This window comes from Sparus aurata, chromosome 6 (genome assembly GCF_900880675.1).
Source record: "Sparus aurata chromosome 6, fSpaAur1.1, whole genome shotgun sequence".
Classification (NCBI taxonomy): domain Eukaryota; kingdom Metazoa; phylum Chordata; class Actinopteri; order Spariformes; family Sparidae; genus Sparus; species Sparus aurata.
This window is the reverse complement of record NC_044192.1, coordinates 35,181,729-35,198,412: the sequence shown is the minus strand read 5'-3', so window position 1 is coordinate 35,198,412 and position 16,684 is coordinate 35,181,729. Positions and strand designations below refer to the sequence as shown.

The 16,684-nt window shown below is 43.2% G+C and overlaps 1 protein-coding gene and 1 long non-coding RNA gene across 6 annotated transcripts in view; one reads left to right on the top strand and one right to left on the bottom strand.

Annotated features, from left to right (window-relative positions):
• The window catches only part of LOC115583819 (dihydropyridine-sensitive L-type skeletal muscle calcium channel subunit alpha-1-like), a 277,692-nt gene that overhangs the window by 233,073 nt on the left and 27,935 nt on the right, over window positions 1-16,684 (top strand). For all 4 annotated transcript variants that reach the window (XM_030421006.1, XM_030421010.1, XM_030421011.1 and 1 more), the window contains one exon: window positions 14,088-14,189. In XM_030421006.1, the coding sequence (XP_030276866.1) occupies window positions 14,088-14,189 (102 nt within the window). The remainder of the gene's footprint in view (window positions 1-14,087; window positions 14,190-16,684) is intronic.
• On the bottom strand, window positions 7,574-11,017 carry LOC115583833 (uncharacterized). 2 transcript variants are annotated; one of them, XR_003984432.1, is made up of 4 exons: window positions 10,794-11,017; window positions 9,468-9,599; window positions 9,289-9,372; window positions 7,574-8,272 (listed from the first exon to the last, which is right to left on the bottom strand). It is a non-coding gene; the product is annotated as an uncharacterized LOC115583833 (long non-coding RNA). The 2 variants fall into 2 exon arrangements; XR_003984433.1 differs by lacking the exon at window positions 10,794-11,017 and adding an exon at window positions 10,112-10,215.

The window sequence follows — 16,684 nt, the reverse complement described above, 5'->3', positions numbered from 1 at the left end:
AACTGACCAAATCTATTAATTAAATGTAATAATGTCGGGACACTGTTTGATAAATTTGACAGAAAAAGAATCACATCGTCTGCATATAACGATATCCTATGTTCATGATCTCCGATTGTTATTCCTGATAGATTAGCTTCGGCTCTAATGGACATGGCTAAAGGCTCAATGGCTAAAATGAACAAAAGTGGGGAGAGAGGGCAGCCCTGACGAGTTGACCTCTCTAGCGTTAAGGGGCTTGATAAATTGTTATTCGTCATTACGCGTGCTGTAGGGTTAGTATATAATAATTCTATCCATTTCATAAATTTTCCCCCAAGTCCATATCTTGGTAGCAAATTGAACAAATAATGCCACTCAATTCTATCAAACGCTTGTCTAGCATCTAGAGATAACAGCGCTGTATCCCTGGTATTATTTTTAGAGTGGATTATGTTGAGGACCCTTCTTATGTTATGAAATCCCTGACGAGTCTGTACAAACCCATTCTGATCACTATGTACCAAGAAAGGGATATGTGGGTCTAGCCTTTTAGCAAGAATTTTACTCAATATTTTTGTGTCTACTCCCATAAGACTAATAGGTCTGTATGAAGAGCAGTCAGTCTGTATTTTCCCAGGTTTCAAAATAAGAACTATTGTAGCAAGTCTTAAAGTTGGTGGTAATGTACCATTATTAAATGACTCGTTAAACATATCCAAAAGTGGGGTCAACAACTGTTTCTGGAAGGTTTTATAAAACTCTATTGGTAGGCCATCGGGCCCTGGAGTTTTGCCTGAGTTGATGCTTTTAATGGCCTGCAATAGTTCTTCCATTGTTATGTCTTTATCCAGGTCCACTTTAACTTCCTCTGTGAGCGTTTTAAACTGAAGCTGATTAAGAAAGGTATCTCTATGAGCGGGCATGGGGGAGCATTCTGACCTGTATAGTGATTGATAAAAATCCTTAAATGTGTTATTAATATCCAGAGGATCGCTTGATATCTCCCCTGATTGAGTAGTTATGTCATTAATGGCTCTTTCAGATTGTATTTTTTTTATTCTCCAAGCTAACAATTTGCCTGCCTTTTCTCCCTGGTCATAAAAGGCTTGGTTCAGCCACAGTAGACTTTTTGCTGCTTTATCAGATGTTAATTTATTATATTCTGTTCTTAAAATTAATAACTGTTTTTGTTTTTCAGTGTCATCTTTATTATTTATATCTATTTCCAAAGATTTTATTTGCTTCTCTAATTCATTAATTTCTGCTTTTTGTTTCTTGTTTTTGGTACTAGTGAAACTAATAATTTGCCCTCTAATATAAGCCTTGAAGGCTTCCCATCTAATGCATGCATTAGTTTGGTTAGTATTAATCTGAAAATAAACATCAATCTTATCTTCTAAATACTTAACAAATTCAGGACTCTTAAGCCAACTCACTTGCAGACGCCAATTAGGAGGAGACTGGTGAAATTTCTCCATTTGTACAGACATGGAAATGGGGGAGTGGTCACTAATGACTATACAGTCATACCAACAATTCTTAATTTTGGATACCAGTTCTTGTGATACTAAAAAATAATCAATACGAGACCTGGACTTATGTATTCCTGAATAGCATGAGTATTCCAAATTATCTGGGTTAAGTTTTCTCCAGATTTCAGATAAATTCAAATCATTGATATATTGTAGAATTGTTTTTCTAGATTGTTTTTTATGGGGATCGTTTTTCGTAGAGCGGTCTACTGACGGGTTCAGAGTGCAATTGAAATCCCCACCAATAATGTTTAAGCCATACATTGAAGACAAGGTTAAGAAGAAGTCTTCAAAAAATTTAGGGTTGTCCTCATTAGGACCATATATGCTGACCAAATTCAATGCGAGAGACAGGATCCTACCCTGGGCGATTACAAACCTTCCTTGGGGGTCCTGGATTGTATTAGTAAGTTGAAAAGGAATTGTTTTGTGGATAAGAATTAGTACCCCCCTAGCATAATTGTTATATGTAGCATGTATAACTTGACCAGGCCACCTACGCTGTACTTTTTTAATTTCAGTAACTGTTATATGAATTTCCTGAAGAAAAATTATTTTAGAATGTAGGTTTTTAAGTCTGTTCATTACCTGTTTCAGTTTAGTTAACTTATTGAGTCCCCTGACATTCCAGCTTGTAAATCTTAAATCAGACAGTTTTGGACTTTCCATATTGTGCAGTGAGATACATGATCATGTTGAGTGTGACAAAAAATAAAAACACAGAGTAAATAAAAGTAATAACAACTGGACTAGACATATAAAAACACTTAACCTTTTAAATCCCGCCCCCCCCCTTCCCTTACTTAACTAAACGTATAGGGGCAAATACCAATCCACACTAATGAGGAGTGGTGTAACTGTAGGCACTTCTCTTCAGACAGCCCACACGGTCCCCCCCCCCAGCCTCGCATCCCTACCTGAACATTCAAACACTTACTGTCCTAGAATGATAAATATGAAGTATAATATTATTAACGCTTCTTGATTTAACTGCTTCAATAGCCTGTATCAAATACACAAGTGTATAGGCCTATAGTAGGTGCATAAAATAAAGTGTCCACCAAATATGGTAGTAGCAGCTCTGCATATAATTAAAATAAATAAAAAAGTACAAAATGTATATAAAATTAACCTGTATTAAGCTGCAGTGCACCTATATTGTCCATATCAGTCTTTTGGTAGTTACCTATACTCCTCAGGGTTTAGAAGTTTAGGAGTTTGGAAGAAAGTTCTCAGCTTCTTCTGGTGTGGAGAAAAGGATTATCTTCCCGTTGTGTAGAGCCCTCATTTTGCAAGGGCGCAAGGTGAATCCACGAAAGCTTCCCGCTTCAATGAACTTTTTTCTCACTGCATTGAATGGGCTCCGTGCTTTAATGGTTTCCGCTGATAGGTCTTGGGCAAAAAAGATTTTGTGACCATCGTGAGAGAGCGAACGTTGTTTGGATGTATTGAAAACAAACTCGCGGTCTTGAAATCGTAGGAAGCGAATGATTACAGCTCTGTTCTGATCCGGTCTTGGTCTTGCCAGTGTGCGGTGCGCTCTTTCCAAGGTGAACGACTTGGTGCCGTCGAGCCCCAACCAGACCGGCAACATACGCTGTATGTAATCAATCATGGGTTGAGTTCCTTCAGCGCTTTCAGGGAGCCCCACCAACCTTAAGTTATTTCTCCGAGCACGATTTTCCATATCTTCCGTCTTGGACTCCAAATAGGCGATACGTTTAGCGGCGTCAGTCATCTCCGTTTTCACACTCTGCAGGCCGTCTTCGGTGTCTCCTATGCGCCCCTCAGCCTCCGCGAGCCGCTTAGCATTAGCGGTGATATCCTGTTGAAGGTCCGCAAAGCTCTTTTTCACAGCATCGACAGAGCTATTCATCACAGCTATGCATCTCTCCACGTTGTCAAGTTTTGCCCCGAAGCCATCGAGGGTACTTATCTTGGTGTTAGTCGCGGTGACAGTAGAGCGAAGTGACTGTAGCTCTGTTAGCACCGCGGCTAAATCATTCCCTGGGCTAGTCGGAGCGTCAACAACATCGTCTACCGGAGTAGTTTTGGACTTCTGAGAGGCACGGGTTTTGGAGCTGTTCTCACAGTCTTTAAGCGTCGTTTGTCTAGACATCTTTTAGAAGTAGAAGCGTTAATGACTAGGACTTTTCAAACTTTTAGCAAAGCTGTGAGGAGACCCCGCTCTAAGCTGCCATCTTGGTCCGCGGCTCCACAGCGCCCCCAAGGATCCACAATGTTAATGGATTTATAACTCACAAAGGTTCCAGTCGCTCCCCTGTCCCGTCTCATCTATGTGCGTGGTGGAGTTCTGATGAGGCAGTTTCTCTCTCAATTCAATTCAATTCAATTCAAGTGGCTTTATTGGCGTGACTGTATACAATACAATGTTGCCAAAGCATCTTAATACAAGTTATAACGGTAATAATAAAGAGGGGCTATGGAAGGTAGGTAAGAGTAACATCGGACATATAACAGGTTGATTATTAGCTAATCAGTCATGTGTGACGGGGGGCTCACAGAGTTACGGAGCTCATGGCAGGCTGCTACATATCTCGCTGCCAGTCTACAGCAGTCTTCCCTCTCTCCCAGTAGGACCTGAAGTCTCTCTGGGTAACTTAGATTGAGGAAATCTGGAAATATTTTGATTGTTGTTGTGAAATATTGGTCTCTGAGACCTTCATATTTGATGCAGTGAGTAAGGAAGTGCAGCTCTGTCTCTACTGCTCCCTGATCACAGTAGGAACACAACCTCTCTTCTCTGGGCAGCCAGGTCTGTCTGTGCCGGCCTACCTCCTCTGCCAGGTTGTGCTCACTCAGTCTGTACTTAGTCAGTGTTCTCCTCAGTTTGGTGTCAGACACTGTGGTCAGGTAGGCTGCCACAGTGTATTGTCTGTTTAGGGCTACACAGGTTTCTATTTTGTTCTGGGATTCTATTAGTTATGTCCAATAATCTACGTATTTTCTTTTTCTTTCATCATAATTTGGTTGGGTCTTATGTTCTGAGGTGGTCATGGTGTAATGATCTGAGTGGTTGATGGTTCGCTCAGCCTCAGGGCCAGCAGGCAGAGGGGACTCCTTTGTGGGTTCAACTCCTGGCAGCATAGGGCTTTGTAAGAAAAGGAGAGTGGGTCACTTGTTTTAATATGATTCCAGAAATTTAGGGCTCATTTTTGAATATTTAATAGTAGAGGATATTGGCCTAATTCAGCTCTGCATGCAGAGTTGGGAGTTCTTCTCTACACCTGGAGGATATTTTTGCAGAACTCTGCATGCAGGATCTCAATGAGATGTTTGTCCCATTTTGTCCAGTCTTGTTGAATTTGTGGACCCCACACCTCGCTGCCATATATTGCAATGGGTTCGATGAATGATTCGAATATTTTGAGCCAGGTTCTAATTGGTAGTTTGGTGTTTATTGATTTCTTAATGGTATAGAAAGCCCTTTTTGCTTTGTCTTTTAGTTCATTCACAGCTAAGCTAAAATTTCCTGTGTTCGAGATTTTTAGTCCTAAATATGTGTAATGATTTGTTTGTTCGACAGGGTTGTTTCCTATTGTGAAACTGGTGTTGCTTCTCTGTAGTCTGGACCTTTTCTGAAAGATGAGCACTTTGGTTTTGGGTTGGTTGACTGTCAGAGCCCAGGTTTGACAGTATTTTTCCAGTTGTGATAAGTGTTGCTGTAACCCTTCTCTTGTGGGGGACAACAGGACCAGGTCATCAGCATAAAGGAGACATTTTATTTCAGTGTCTTGTAGTTTAACTCCAGGTGCAGGGGAATTCTCTATTTGTTTTGCCAATTCATTAATATATACAGTATATTAAATAGTGTTGGGCTCCATGTTCTTGGAAGAAAGATTCTGTTTTCTTTGTTCCAATCTTAATTGAGCATTTTCCGTTAGTATACATTGATTTGATCAAATCATATACTTTTCCTTCGATACCACTTTCGATTAATTTAAAGAAAAGGCCATTGTGCCAGATTGAATCAAAGGCTTTTTGAAAATCCACAAAGCAAGCATATATTTTTGTGTTATTTTTTTGGACATATGTATCAATTAGAGTGTGCTGTGTAAGGATATGGTCTGTGGTTCTAAATTTAGGTAGGAATCCAATTTCACTTCTGCTTAATACATGATGTTCTGTAATGAAATCTATAATTCGTGAATTTAGTATACTACATAAAACCTTTCCAAGACATGAGTTTATGCAGATCCCACAGTAATTTTGGGGGTTTGTCTTGTCTCCACTTTTAAATATGGGACTTATCAGTCCTTCGTTCCATATTTCAGGAAACTCTGTGTGTTTAAGCATCTCATTTAGGGTGCCATCAGGTCCACAGGCTTTTCTACATTTTAGGGTTTTCATTTTTTGGTACAACTCTTTTTCAGTAATTTCATAAGCTAATGGGTTTTGGTACTCCTTAATGATTGTTTCTAATTGATTTAATTAGGGGGCCAAGCCCGAGGGGCCGAGGGAACGCGTATGCAAGCATACGCGTTTCCTAGGACCAGCGGTGCTAGGAACCCTATTGTAATTGTAAAGATTTTTTAGGGGGCCAAGCCCGAGGGGCCGAGGGAACGCGTATGCAAGCATACGCTTCCTAGGACCAGCGGTGCTAGAAACCCTATTGTAATTGTAAAGATTTTTATTTTTATTTTTCTCCGGCTAAAAGTGGTGCTGCAGGCTAAACCGTGCAAGGGAGGGCGGTGCAATTTGGAGGGTTGGTCCAGACTCCTGCGAATATCTCAGACACAAAAATCTACATATATCCGCCTGCAGGGGGCGCTATAACCTAGGAAAACACGTTTTTGCCTATAACTCCCAAACCGTAGGTCGCACATTCAAAAACATTGTATCCCCAGATTCCCTGAATGGAGCTGAATCACTTTGCGATTGGCCACGCCCACTTCCGGTTAGAAGGTTTTTTAGAAAATCGCAAAAACTGGAAAACCTACTTTTTCGAACTCCTCCTTGGGATTTTGTCCGATCTGCGTGAAACTTGGCACGTACACTCTTCAACTGGACCTGATCTAAAGTTATCAAAAGAATTTTGCTTGGCCAAAAAATGCGCAAATTATTAACGAACAAATTTCGGTAGCTAGCTATACAAATGTAAACTGTTTAATATTTCAGTCAAACTAAATGCTGTGAACACCAAATTTGAGATCCTTGGTTGCCAGGACACTGGGAAGGTATGTGCCGAATTTGGCAAAATTTGGCCATTAGGGGGCGCACGGCTACACCGATTTTTACGAAATTTGGTCGGTATGATGCAGGGCCAATCCTGACGCCATATCTTGAAGGTGGTCATGACTGGTCAATGTGGGCGTGGCTTATTAAATAAATCCAAATAGGCACACATTCAGCCTTTTGCACTTCCAGTGCACTTCCCATTACAGCGAATACCACAGCTCAGACGTTGGCCTGTGTCTTCACTTTTTCAGCTCTGGCTAACCAGATCTGGGCCACTGGGGGGCCATCATTCTTTGCAGTATGTCAGCCGAATGCAAGTGCCTCAGTTGGTCCAGAGCTGGCCCATGTGTAAGCCAGCTCTGGCAAACCAGATCCGGGCCACTGGGGGGCCGTCATTCTTTGCGGTATGTCACCCGAATGCAAGTACCTCAAGCTGGCCCAGAGCTGGCCCATGTGTGAGCCAGCTCTGGCTAACCAGATCTGGGCCACTGGGGGGCCGTCATTCTTTGCAGTATGTCAGCCGAATGCAAGTGCCTCAGTTGGTCCAGAGCTGGCCCATGTGTAAGCCAGCTCTGGCAAACCAGATCCAGGCCACTGGGGGGCCGTCATTCTTTGTGGTAGGTCAACCAAGTGCAAGTACCTCAGCTGGCCCAGAGCTGGCCCATGTGTGAGCCAGCTCTGGCTAACCAGATCTGGGCCACTGGGGGGCCGTCATTCTTTGCAGTATGTCAGCCAAGTGCAAGTGCCCCATGTGGACCAGAGCTGGGCCAGACGTCAGTCTAATCCATGCTGCATCTGGCCCGGATTAAAAAACAACAGAGGTACAGTTATACAAATGACTTTATTTTCACAGCTAATTGCCAAAATACATTTCCAATATTGAATAATCAATGCAAAGTGTTATCAGATAAGTGCAATATGCATCAGAACATTCAGTACTTTTTTCACAATTCAAAAAGCGGCAACATTTTAACACTGAAAAGTTGTATAGTTGGCAGTATATGACTGCAGCCATGCTGCATTCATGGTAAACACACATCCTTCATAATAAAAGCACAGTATCAGAAATTATAGACTTCAAAATAAAACTCTGAGATTTTTCCATTCACATGTACGACCCACTTGGGTCCTGACCCATCAGTTGAGAGCCACTGGCATAGACTGTTCAAAAACATACAATGCAGCAGAATGTTGCGTAATACCTTAACATATACTTACAACATATCTGTCAGCAAACACAACATGTCAAGAGTCTACAGAACATTATTACGAATTTAACATTCACTGCCATATCTTCAGTTTAAAAACCAACACTGAACATTTTAGACAAAACAACTTGGCACAGACTTTCACACCATGCATAGGAACATCACGTCTCCATGTGTTCCACCAGCAGTAGCACCTTACAAAAGGTGAAGAGAGTTCAGATCAAAAGTCTAAAATGCATTACGCATGAGAGCTTCTCTCACTGTCCATCATTCTCATTTACTCACTTCCTCCGCTGTTCCCATCAGGTGCTTTCTGCAACCATTTTGTAATCCTGGTCTCGATTTCTTGGTCTGTGGCATCAGAAGTCAGACACAAACATACAAACACACAAATTAATGAATATCACAGTACAGTTCACAAGTGACACATCTGATGACTAGCTCAATAAATATGATTGGCACTACATTCCAACAGCCATCAGTGTGTTTGGCCATTAACATGCCATAACTAGGGATGTTCCTGATTAAACGACTGGTCATGTAAATGTTTCAAACATCGCTTGTCGTCACCAGAAATAGTGTAATCTAGTGTAAAAGGTGGCAGCGAGTCCGGCAGTATCTCGACATAGAAAATGAAAATAAGGATGTAGCCTGTGTCAGAGTAAACTGGCATACCGGTATAAGTGCTCGATAAGTGCATTTGGTTATGCAATGCATAACCACATTCAGTACCCACATCACATACACATTCACATCAGCCTGCTTGCAGATCTTGCCAAACAAATTTCTACAACATCCCCCCCTCAGAGAAGAAAATAACAGCTGCACCCCCCCAAATAATTATTATTGCTATCATTACTGTTAATATTTTTGCTGTTGCTATACGTCATGTTCCATGCATTGTCAGACATTGGGATGGCATTTCGCTCGGCAGCAGCAGCTTCTCCATCATCACTGAACACAACTGAACTCCGTTTTTATTTAAATGAAGAGCTGTTTGATAGATACCATTGATCCCACTGTTCAACAACCAAATGCTGATATAGTTGGCACTTAGTGGCACACGTTAATGAACTGAACTATGTTAATGAAATGTGTCATCTTCTCTGACATGCTGTGTGGCTACCGTTAGCAGTGCTAGCAGCAGCCTGCTCTCCGTGCAGGATAACATCCACATCTGATGATTTTTCCAGCTTTTACTCAATCATTAATAATTAGATGCTAAAATCATAACATTCCATCCATTTCTACATAGGCACTCTTTAAAAAAAAAGAAAAAAATAATGAAAATACCACTGAGCCATCAGCTATTCTGGATTGCACAACCTCATCTCAAACAGGCTGGGCTTTGAAACAGTTTTCTTTACCTTGTAGGCCTTGATTAGCTTTTCACCAAGATAGAGAATGAGGCCTCTGATCACAGCCTCTCTTCTGGACTCAATGCTGTTGTGCTATAAAAAAAGAAAGGAGATCATGCTAAGTACAAACATCAGAATGCTAATATATAACTAACTATTTAACTGCAATGAGTACATGCCTCATTTACCATGTCACGGGTCTCATCAAGTGTCTTCCCAACAGCTTAGAGGCTCAACAGCCTGGGTGTGTATTGGTCCAACTTCCCCAGTAATGTGAACTGTAGTGGCTTTAGTGTGATCCTCCATAATTCATCCTTGATCTGCAAAAGAGGTCAGAAGTGAGATGGAGAAACATCTTGAGATACAGAAAAAAAGAATAACAGAGACACAGAGCAACAAAAACAGAACAGAGTCATGCATTTTATTCTGACAGCCTCATCAGGCTTACTTTTGCTGCATTTTAGACTGGGCTGTCAAGACATTTTTTTCAGTGAAAGACCAGAATCTCTGCCCCCAAAAAATACTTTTTGTCTGGTCCATAAACTGAAATAATCTAACATGTGTCCACTTTCCCCACAACAATTGTTTTTGCATACCTTCACCAGTGTGCTTGACACGATAAATCATCTGATAAGCACACAATGACATAGTAACTGACCACTAAAGAGATCGTCTATGCAGCACGCATCTCACTCTGCCCCCTGTACAGTGGGCTCTCTATTTGAGAACTCGGCGCGGTGTATCACCTGCAGCGTGGCTCGCTCTGCCCTCTGCTGCGTTTCGTGGCTAACAAGCAGACCTGACTTAACAGCCTAGATGTAGGCTATGTTACCTGCTAGTTAGCAGCCACCGCTGCGACCAAAAACCGGCCACACAAACCCAAACACACACGGCCGACTTACAGCTAACACTCCTCGCTAACGGTGTTAGCTAACGGCTAACCGGGGTGTTAGCCGTTAGCTAAGGGGTGTTCGCGGCACCAGGCGCCCCACGCTAACGGCTACTGCCTCGCTAACGGTGTTAGCCATTAACGGTTAGCCGTTAGTGAGGAGTTAGCAGTTACCGAGGGGCGCCGTGTGTCGCGTACACCCCTGGCTAACGGCTGACTCTCCCCCCCCCCACCCCCCGGTGTTAGCCGATAGAGAGGGATTCTGCACAGTGCCATAGATAGAAATGCATACGACATAGTTTACTCTATCACTCTGGTTCTGCATGCAGCCATAAACCGGCACCCAGCGCTGTCTGATTAGCGTAATGTGAAAGAAAAAGCACATCCATACTTACTTTAAATTATAGTCACTTGCAAACGTCAGGTTCAAATTACATTTGAAGCAAGTATTTTAAAACTTGCTAACATTACTTTCAAATTACACAGAAGTCTGTTGAAGCCAATACTGTTAATTACAAATTACATCTAGTGCCTCCAGTTATTTTACTTATTTCTACAACAATGTAAAACCTGAAAGATTGTAGTAAGTAACCAACTATATCACTAACATTAACTAAATTCTTACCTTAACAGTTCAGTCTCCCATTTTTCAAATTTCTCCTTCTGTCTTTGCTCAGGCGTTTGGCGCGAATACCCAGAATGCACCACAGGGGGGGGAGGGCAGTCGGAGTAAATACAAAGTGTGGAAGATTTGTTGATCCGCTTACATACAGCTTGTTAGGGAAAACAATCAAAATGACTTGTGTTTTGAACAAATGTAGAATAATTCACAACTTGATATATTCATGTCTAGAGACAACCTTTGTTTTATATTGTTATTATCACAGGATTAATTATGTTACAATTATTTATTCTTAGATTGACTTGTTTCAGTGTATAGAAACGCCTGTAGGAAACAATAAGACTTATGTGGGAACCATTAAGACTCCTATAGAAGACTCCTGTAGGAACCATTAGACTCCCGTAGGAAATGTTAGTATGGACCGTTGAAGTCCTGTAGATTTGTGTAGGAGATATTAGAACCTTAGAAAATCAAACCAAACCATTAGGACAACATAAGTAGCCATTAGAAACCATTAGAAACCACCAGGAACCATTAGAAACCAATAGAATATGCCTAATGGTTTGTCTGACTTTTTTCAGCAGGGTACATATCTGGGCCACATACACCTAACCACAATTGGCCCACATTTGGCATGCCATTACATAAACGGTGCCATCATTGCCAGACCTGGCCCACATCTGGCTAACATTCTATTTACCAGGTCAGAAATAGGCCAAAAGTGCCGGCTTGATGCCAGATCTGGCCCAGACCTGTCTGTTACAGATCTGGGCCACATACACCTAACCACAGTTGGCCCACATTTGGCATGCCATTACATAAACATTGCCATCATTGCCAGACCTGGCCCACATCTGACTAACATACTATTTACCAGGTCAGAAATAGACCAAAAGTGCCGGCTTGATGCCACATCTGGCCCAGACCTGTCTGTTACAAATCTGGGCCACATACACCTGACCACAATTGGCCCACATTTGGCATGCCATTTCATAAACAGTGCCATCACTGCCAAACCTGGCCCAGACCTGTCTGTTACAGACCTGGGCCACATACACCTAACCACAATTGGCCCACATTTGGCATGCCATTACATAAACGGTGCCATCATTGCCAGACCTGGCCCACATCTGGCTAACATACTATTTACCAGGTCAGAAATAGGCCAAAAGTGCCAGCTTGATGCCAGATCTGGCCCAGACCTGTCTGTTACAGATCTGGGCCACATACACCTAACCACGATTGGCCCACATTTGGCATGCCATATCATAAACGGTGCCATCATTGCCAGACCTGGCCCACATCTGGCTAACATACTATTTGCCATGCCAGATGTAGGCCATAGGTGCCGGCTTGATGCCGGATCTGGCCCGGACCCGCTTGCTATGTGGGCAGCTTGCCTCTGCTGTGGCTCTGATACTACCTCCAGAGGCGCATCAGAGCCGCAGCAAAATTGTCCCCCCTCTCCGCATCTGAAACTTTCACACAGAGGACGATATGGAGGATCTGCACATGATTCCCGCACTCAAAGGGCAGTGTGAATGGCCTAGTGATATGAGTTAACTAAGGTGTCTGCACAGAGCCCAAAGAACACTAAAAGACAACACCCAACCCAGCCACAGTCGGTTCACCCTGTTGCTATCAGGCAAAAGATTCTGAAGTATCTATTGGCATACCATTAGACTAAAAAGCAGTGTATTTCCTCAGGCTGTGAGACTGCATCTTCCACAATCCATTGTATAAAAAGTTTTTATTTTACTTACGTAGCATAATGGGACTAAACTCAGTTTTGTTTTATAACCCTGGTTTTGTAAAATGACAAATAAATGAACATTTATCTTTACCTGCATGTACCATGCGCCATGGTTCTACATTGATGACTAAGTTTTTCCACATTACTGATAACTGTGCCACTGATGCTTGGTTTACTATTTAACTGAAATTTAGATATAGTAATGTGGTTTGGTTGTGCTATAAGAGAAGAAATCATTCTCCAACAGAAAAAAACAATATTTTGAAAGTAAATGCGCTATGTGAATGCTACTGAAAAATCTAGTAGCCTCACTACATTTAGATTAGATTAGATTAGATTAGATGTAGTTTATTGTCCACTAGGGAAATTCATTTTGCTCAGGTCAGTCAAGACAGTAATATGCAAAAACAAGACAGAAAAAGACAATAATATACAAAAACAATCACAGTAAAAAAGAGAACTCTAGCCTCTGGGGACGTGCATGTGAGGGGGTGTCAACACAACACACACACAACAGGGCCAGTTCTTTCAAGTGGAGTGGGGGCCGGGGGATTATGGGGGGTTCTGTTTGTTAAGAAGCCTGATAGCAGAGTGGATAAAGCTGGTCCTGCCCCTGTTTGTTTTGAATACAGGGGCAGCATATCTCCTATAGGAGGGCAGGATCTGAAAGCAGGTGCTGAGGTTATGAGTTGAGTCCCTCGCGATATTACTTGCTTTCTTCACCGTCCTCTGGTCATAGAGCCACTGGAGGTTTGAGCACTGCTCCCCACAAAGTTTGGACCCCAGGGTGACCACCCTCCGTAGTTTGGCCTTGTTGGTCTCTGAGAGCCCCTCATACCAAGCCAAAAAGGAAAATGTGATGAGGCTCTCTATGTGGCAGATGTAGAAGCTGCGGAGGATAGGAGGGGCTACGTCCAGATTCCTCAGCCTCTTCAGGAGGTAGATCCGCTGCTGGCACTTTTTGAAGATGGTTTGTGTGTTGTCATTGAAGGTCAGCCTGCTGTCGATGATGGTCCCAAGGTACTTGTAGCTGCTAACCCTCTCCACAGCCTCTCCGTTGAGTGTCAGCTGTGGAACAGGGTCAACCTTCCTCCGGAAATCTATGAGGAGCTCCTTTGTCTTCCTCACATTTATCTGGAGAAAGTGCTCATCGCACCACTGTTGCAGATTCATCACTTCTTCCTCAAAATGGGTGTGGCTGTTGGAGGTGTCGACCAATGCAGTGTCGTCTGCAAACTTCACGACCATGCTCACACTGTCCGAGCCCCTCAGGTCGTTGGTGTATAGCGAGAACAGGATTGGGGAAATCACTGTCCCCTGGGGGGCGCCAGTAGATGTGAGCATGACAGGAGAGATAGAGTTGTCCACCCTGACAAACTTGACCGTCGCGGTTCGCCAGCAGAGCAGCGAACCGCAAACCAGCAATGTTCCTCTCAATTACTAGTTGTTGATCTTTATCAATGCTGTCCTTACAAGTGCCTATTAACTTTCTTTACATTTTCTAATTTCTTTTGTCTCATCATTATGCTTCTTCCATTGGTCAGGTAATTTCGAACAAGCCAATGAGGAGCTGAGGGGAATTATCAAGAAGATTTGGAAGCGAACCAGTATGAAACTTCTGGATCAAGTCATCCCACCTATTGGAGGTCAGTAGAATAAAAACACACCCACATCCCTTCAATGTTGCAGGTGTTGGGTCACTATATGCTGCACCAACAAAGCAAAAAATTGCCTTGAACTCAGTCCCAATCCTCTTGAATTCTGTATGGTACCCATTATGTGGAAAAGGATAGCAACCACTGAGGATACTTTATGTTCCAGCATAACAAGTTGAGTCAAGTCACACCATCCACGATAATATTTTCTTGTTAAAATAATTGGGTAAATGTGGGTCTTTTTCACAAGTGTAACATTTTTAGATATGTTTGTTTCACTAACAGGACCATGCCAAGTTTTACTGTTTAAAGTAGTTTATTTAAATTTTTAATTCGGAGAGGATAGTAAACAGTGGTCGAGGTGGTTGGATGACAGAAAGGGGTCGAGGTTGGTGGATGAAGAGGCGGCTTTGAGAGGGGCTGCTGGTTTGCCGTACAGTCAAGGAACGGAAGGCGATTGCATCCTCCATGGACCTGTTTGCCCTGTAAGCAAACTGGTGTGGCTCAAATGATTGAGGCAGGCTTGCTTTGATGTGATGCAGGACCAGTTTCTCAAAGCATTTCATAATCACCGGTGTGAGTGCTACTGGTCTGTATTTACCCAGGTCCTCAGACACTGGCTTCTTGGGAACAGGGATGATGGTGGCTGATTGTAGGCATGAGGGTATGATGGCTTGTGGCAGGGAGATGGTGAAGATCTTGGTGAAGATTCCAGCGAGCTGATCAGCACATGCTTGGAGTACTGTGCTTGGTCCTCCAACAGGTCCAGCAGCCTTCCTGAGGGAGAGTAATAGCTCTGTAACCATACTTTATGTTTGAATAAAACATGATCCAGAGTATTATTCTCCCTTGTTGCACAGGTCACATGCTGGTAGAAGTTGGGGAGAACAGTTTTTAGGTTTGCCTGATTGAAGTCGCCAGCTACAATGTGTATACCGTCAGGATCGGCACACTGTTGTTTGTTTACAATAGCCAGGAGGAGGCTAATGGCTATGCTAACATTAGCATTAGGGGGGATTTTAACTGCATGCCACTGAGAGGGCTTCAAGATCAGGACAGCAATGTTGGGCAACAATCCTGCTGTTGGAACAACAATCATTGTTTAGGTCCCCTTCCTCTGCTCTTCCCCGACGCACTGCCTCTGTCCTGCCGGTAGCTTGAGCAGCATGCTAGCTGTACTGCGGCACCAGGGATGAGCGGGTGTAGCCAGGTTTCTCTTATAATCCTCACACAGCAGGTCTTCCTGGATCCTGGATTACGTCACTAACCGGCCACAGTATGTGAGGACTCGGGACTACGTGTCGGACACAATAACCTGCAGTACAGGGGCCCCACAGGGAACGGTCCTGGCCCCTTTCCTGTTCACCCTGTACACCGCAGACTTCTGCCACCAATCCCCTCACTGCCATCTACAGAAGTTCTCTGACGACTCTGCTGTCGTCGGCCTCATCAGGGACGGGGATGACAGAGCCTACAGAGAACTTATTCAGGACTTTGTGAACTGGTGCCGGCGGAACCACCTCCAGCTCAACGCCGGGAAGACCAAAGAGCTGGTGGTGGTTTTCCGCAGACACAAACAACCCAGGACACACAGGTGCACATCCTGGGAACAGACATTGAGATGGTGACATCTTACAAGTACCTGGGAGTTCACCTGAACAATAAACTGGACTGGACTGATCACACTGCAGCTACATACAAGAAAGGTCAGAGCAGACTGTATCTGCTGAGGAAGCTCAGGTCCTTTGGAGTGCAGGAGGCACTCCTGACCTCTTTCTATGACTCTGTGGTGGCATCAGCCATCTTCTATGGAGTAGTCTGCTGGAGCAGCAGCATCTCGGCAGCAGACAGGAGGAGACTTGATTAACTCATCAAGAAGGCCAGCTCCACCCTGGGATGCCCTCTTGACTCAGTGCAGGTGGTGGGAGAGAGCAGGATGATGAACAAGCTGTCATCGCTGCGGATGCAGGAGTCCCACCCCCTGCAGGTCACTCTTACAGCACTGGGCAGCTCCTTCAGCAACAGACTGATACACCCTAAGTGTATGGAGGAGAGGTATCGCAGGTCCTTCCTTCCTGCTGCTGTTAGATTGTACAACCAGCACTGCTCCATATAGACCTCACCCTGCACTCTGCACTGTGCAATAAGCCTGTACAAACTCATTACAACACCCATATTTATTATCTATATTTAAAAATCTGTATATAAAAATTTGTTGCTAATTTTTGTGCACTATTCATGTAAATATGTATATACGTCGATTCTATTTTTCTTTCCGTTTCAATTATTTTGTCTATTTTGCTATTGCTTTGTCTTGTAATATTCTGCTGTTGCGACAAACAAATTTACCCGTCTGCCGGACAGTAAAGGATTTCTGATTCGGATTATGATTCTGATTGACAGATTAGTTTGAGGCGATGAGCAGCTCCAATTCATCCATTTTGTTCGTGATGGATCTGGTTTTGGTGAGGAAGATGCTCGGTAGC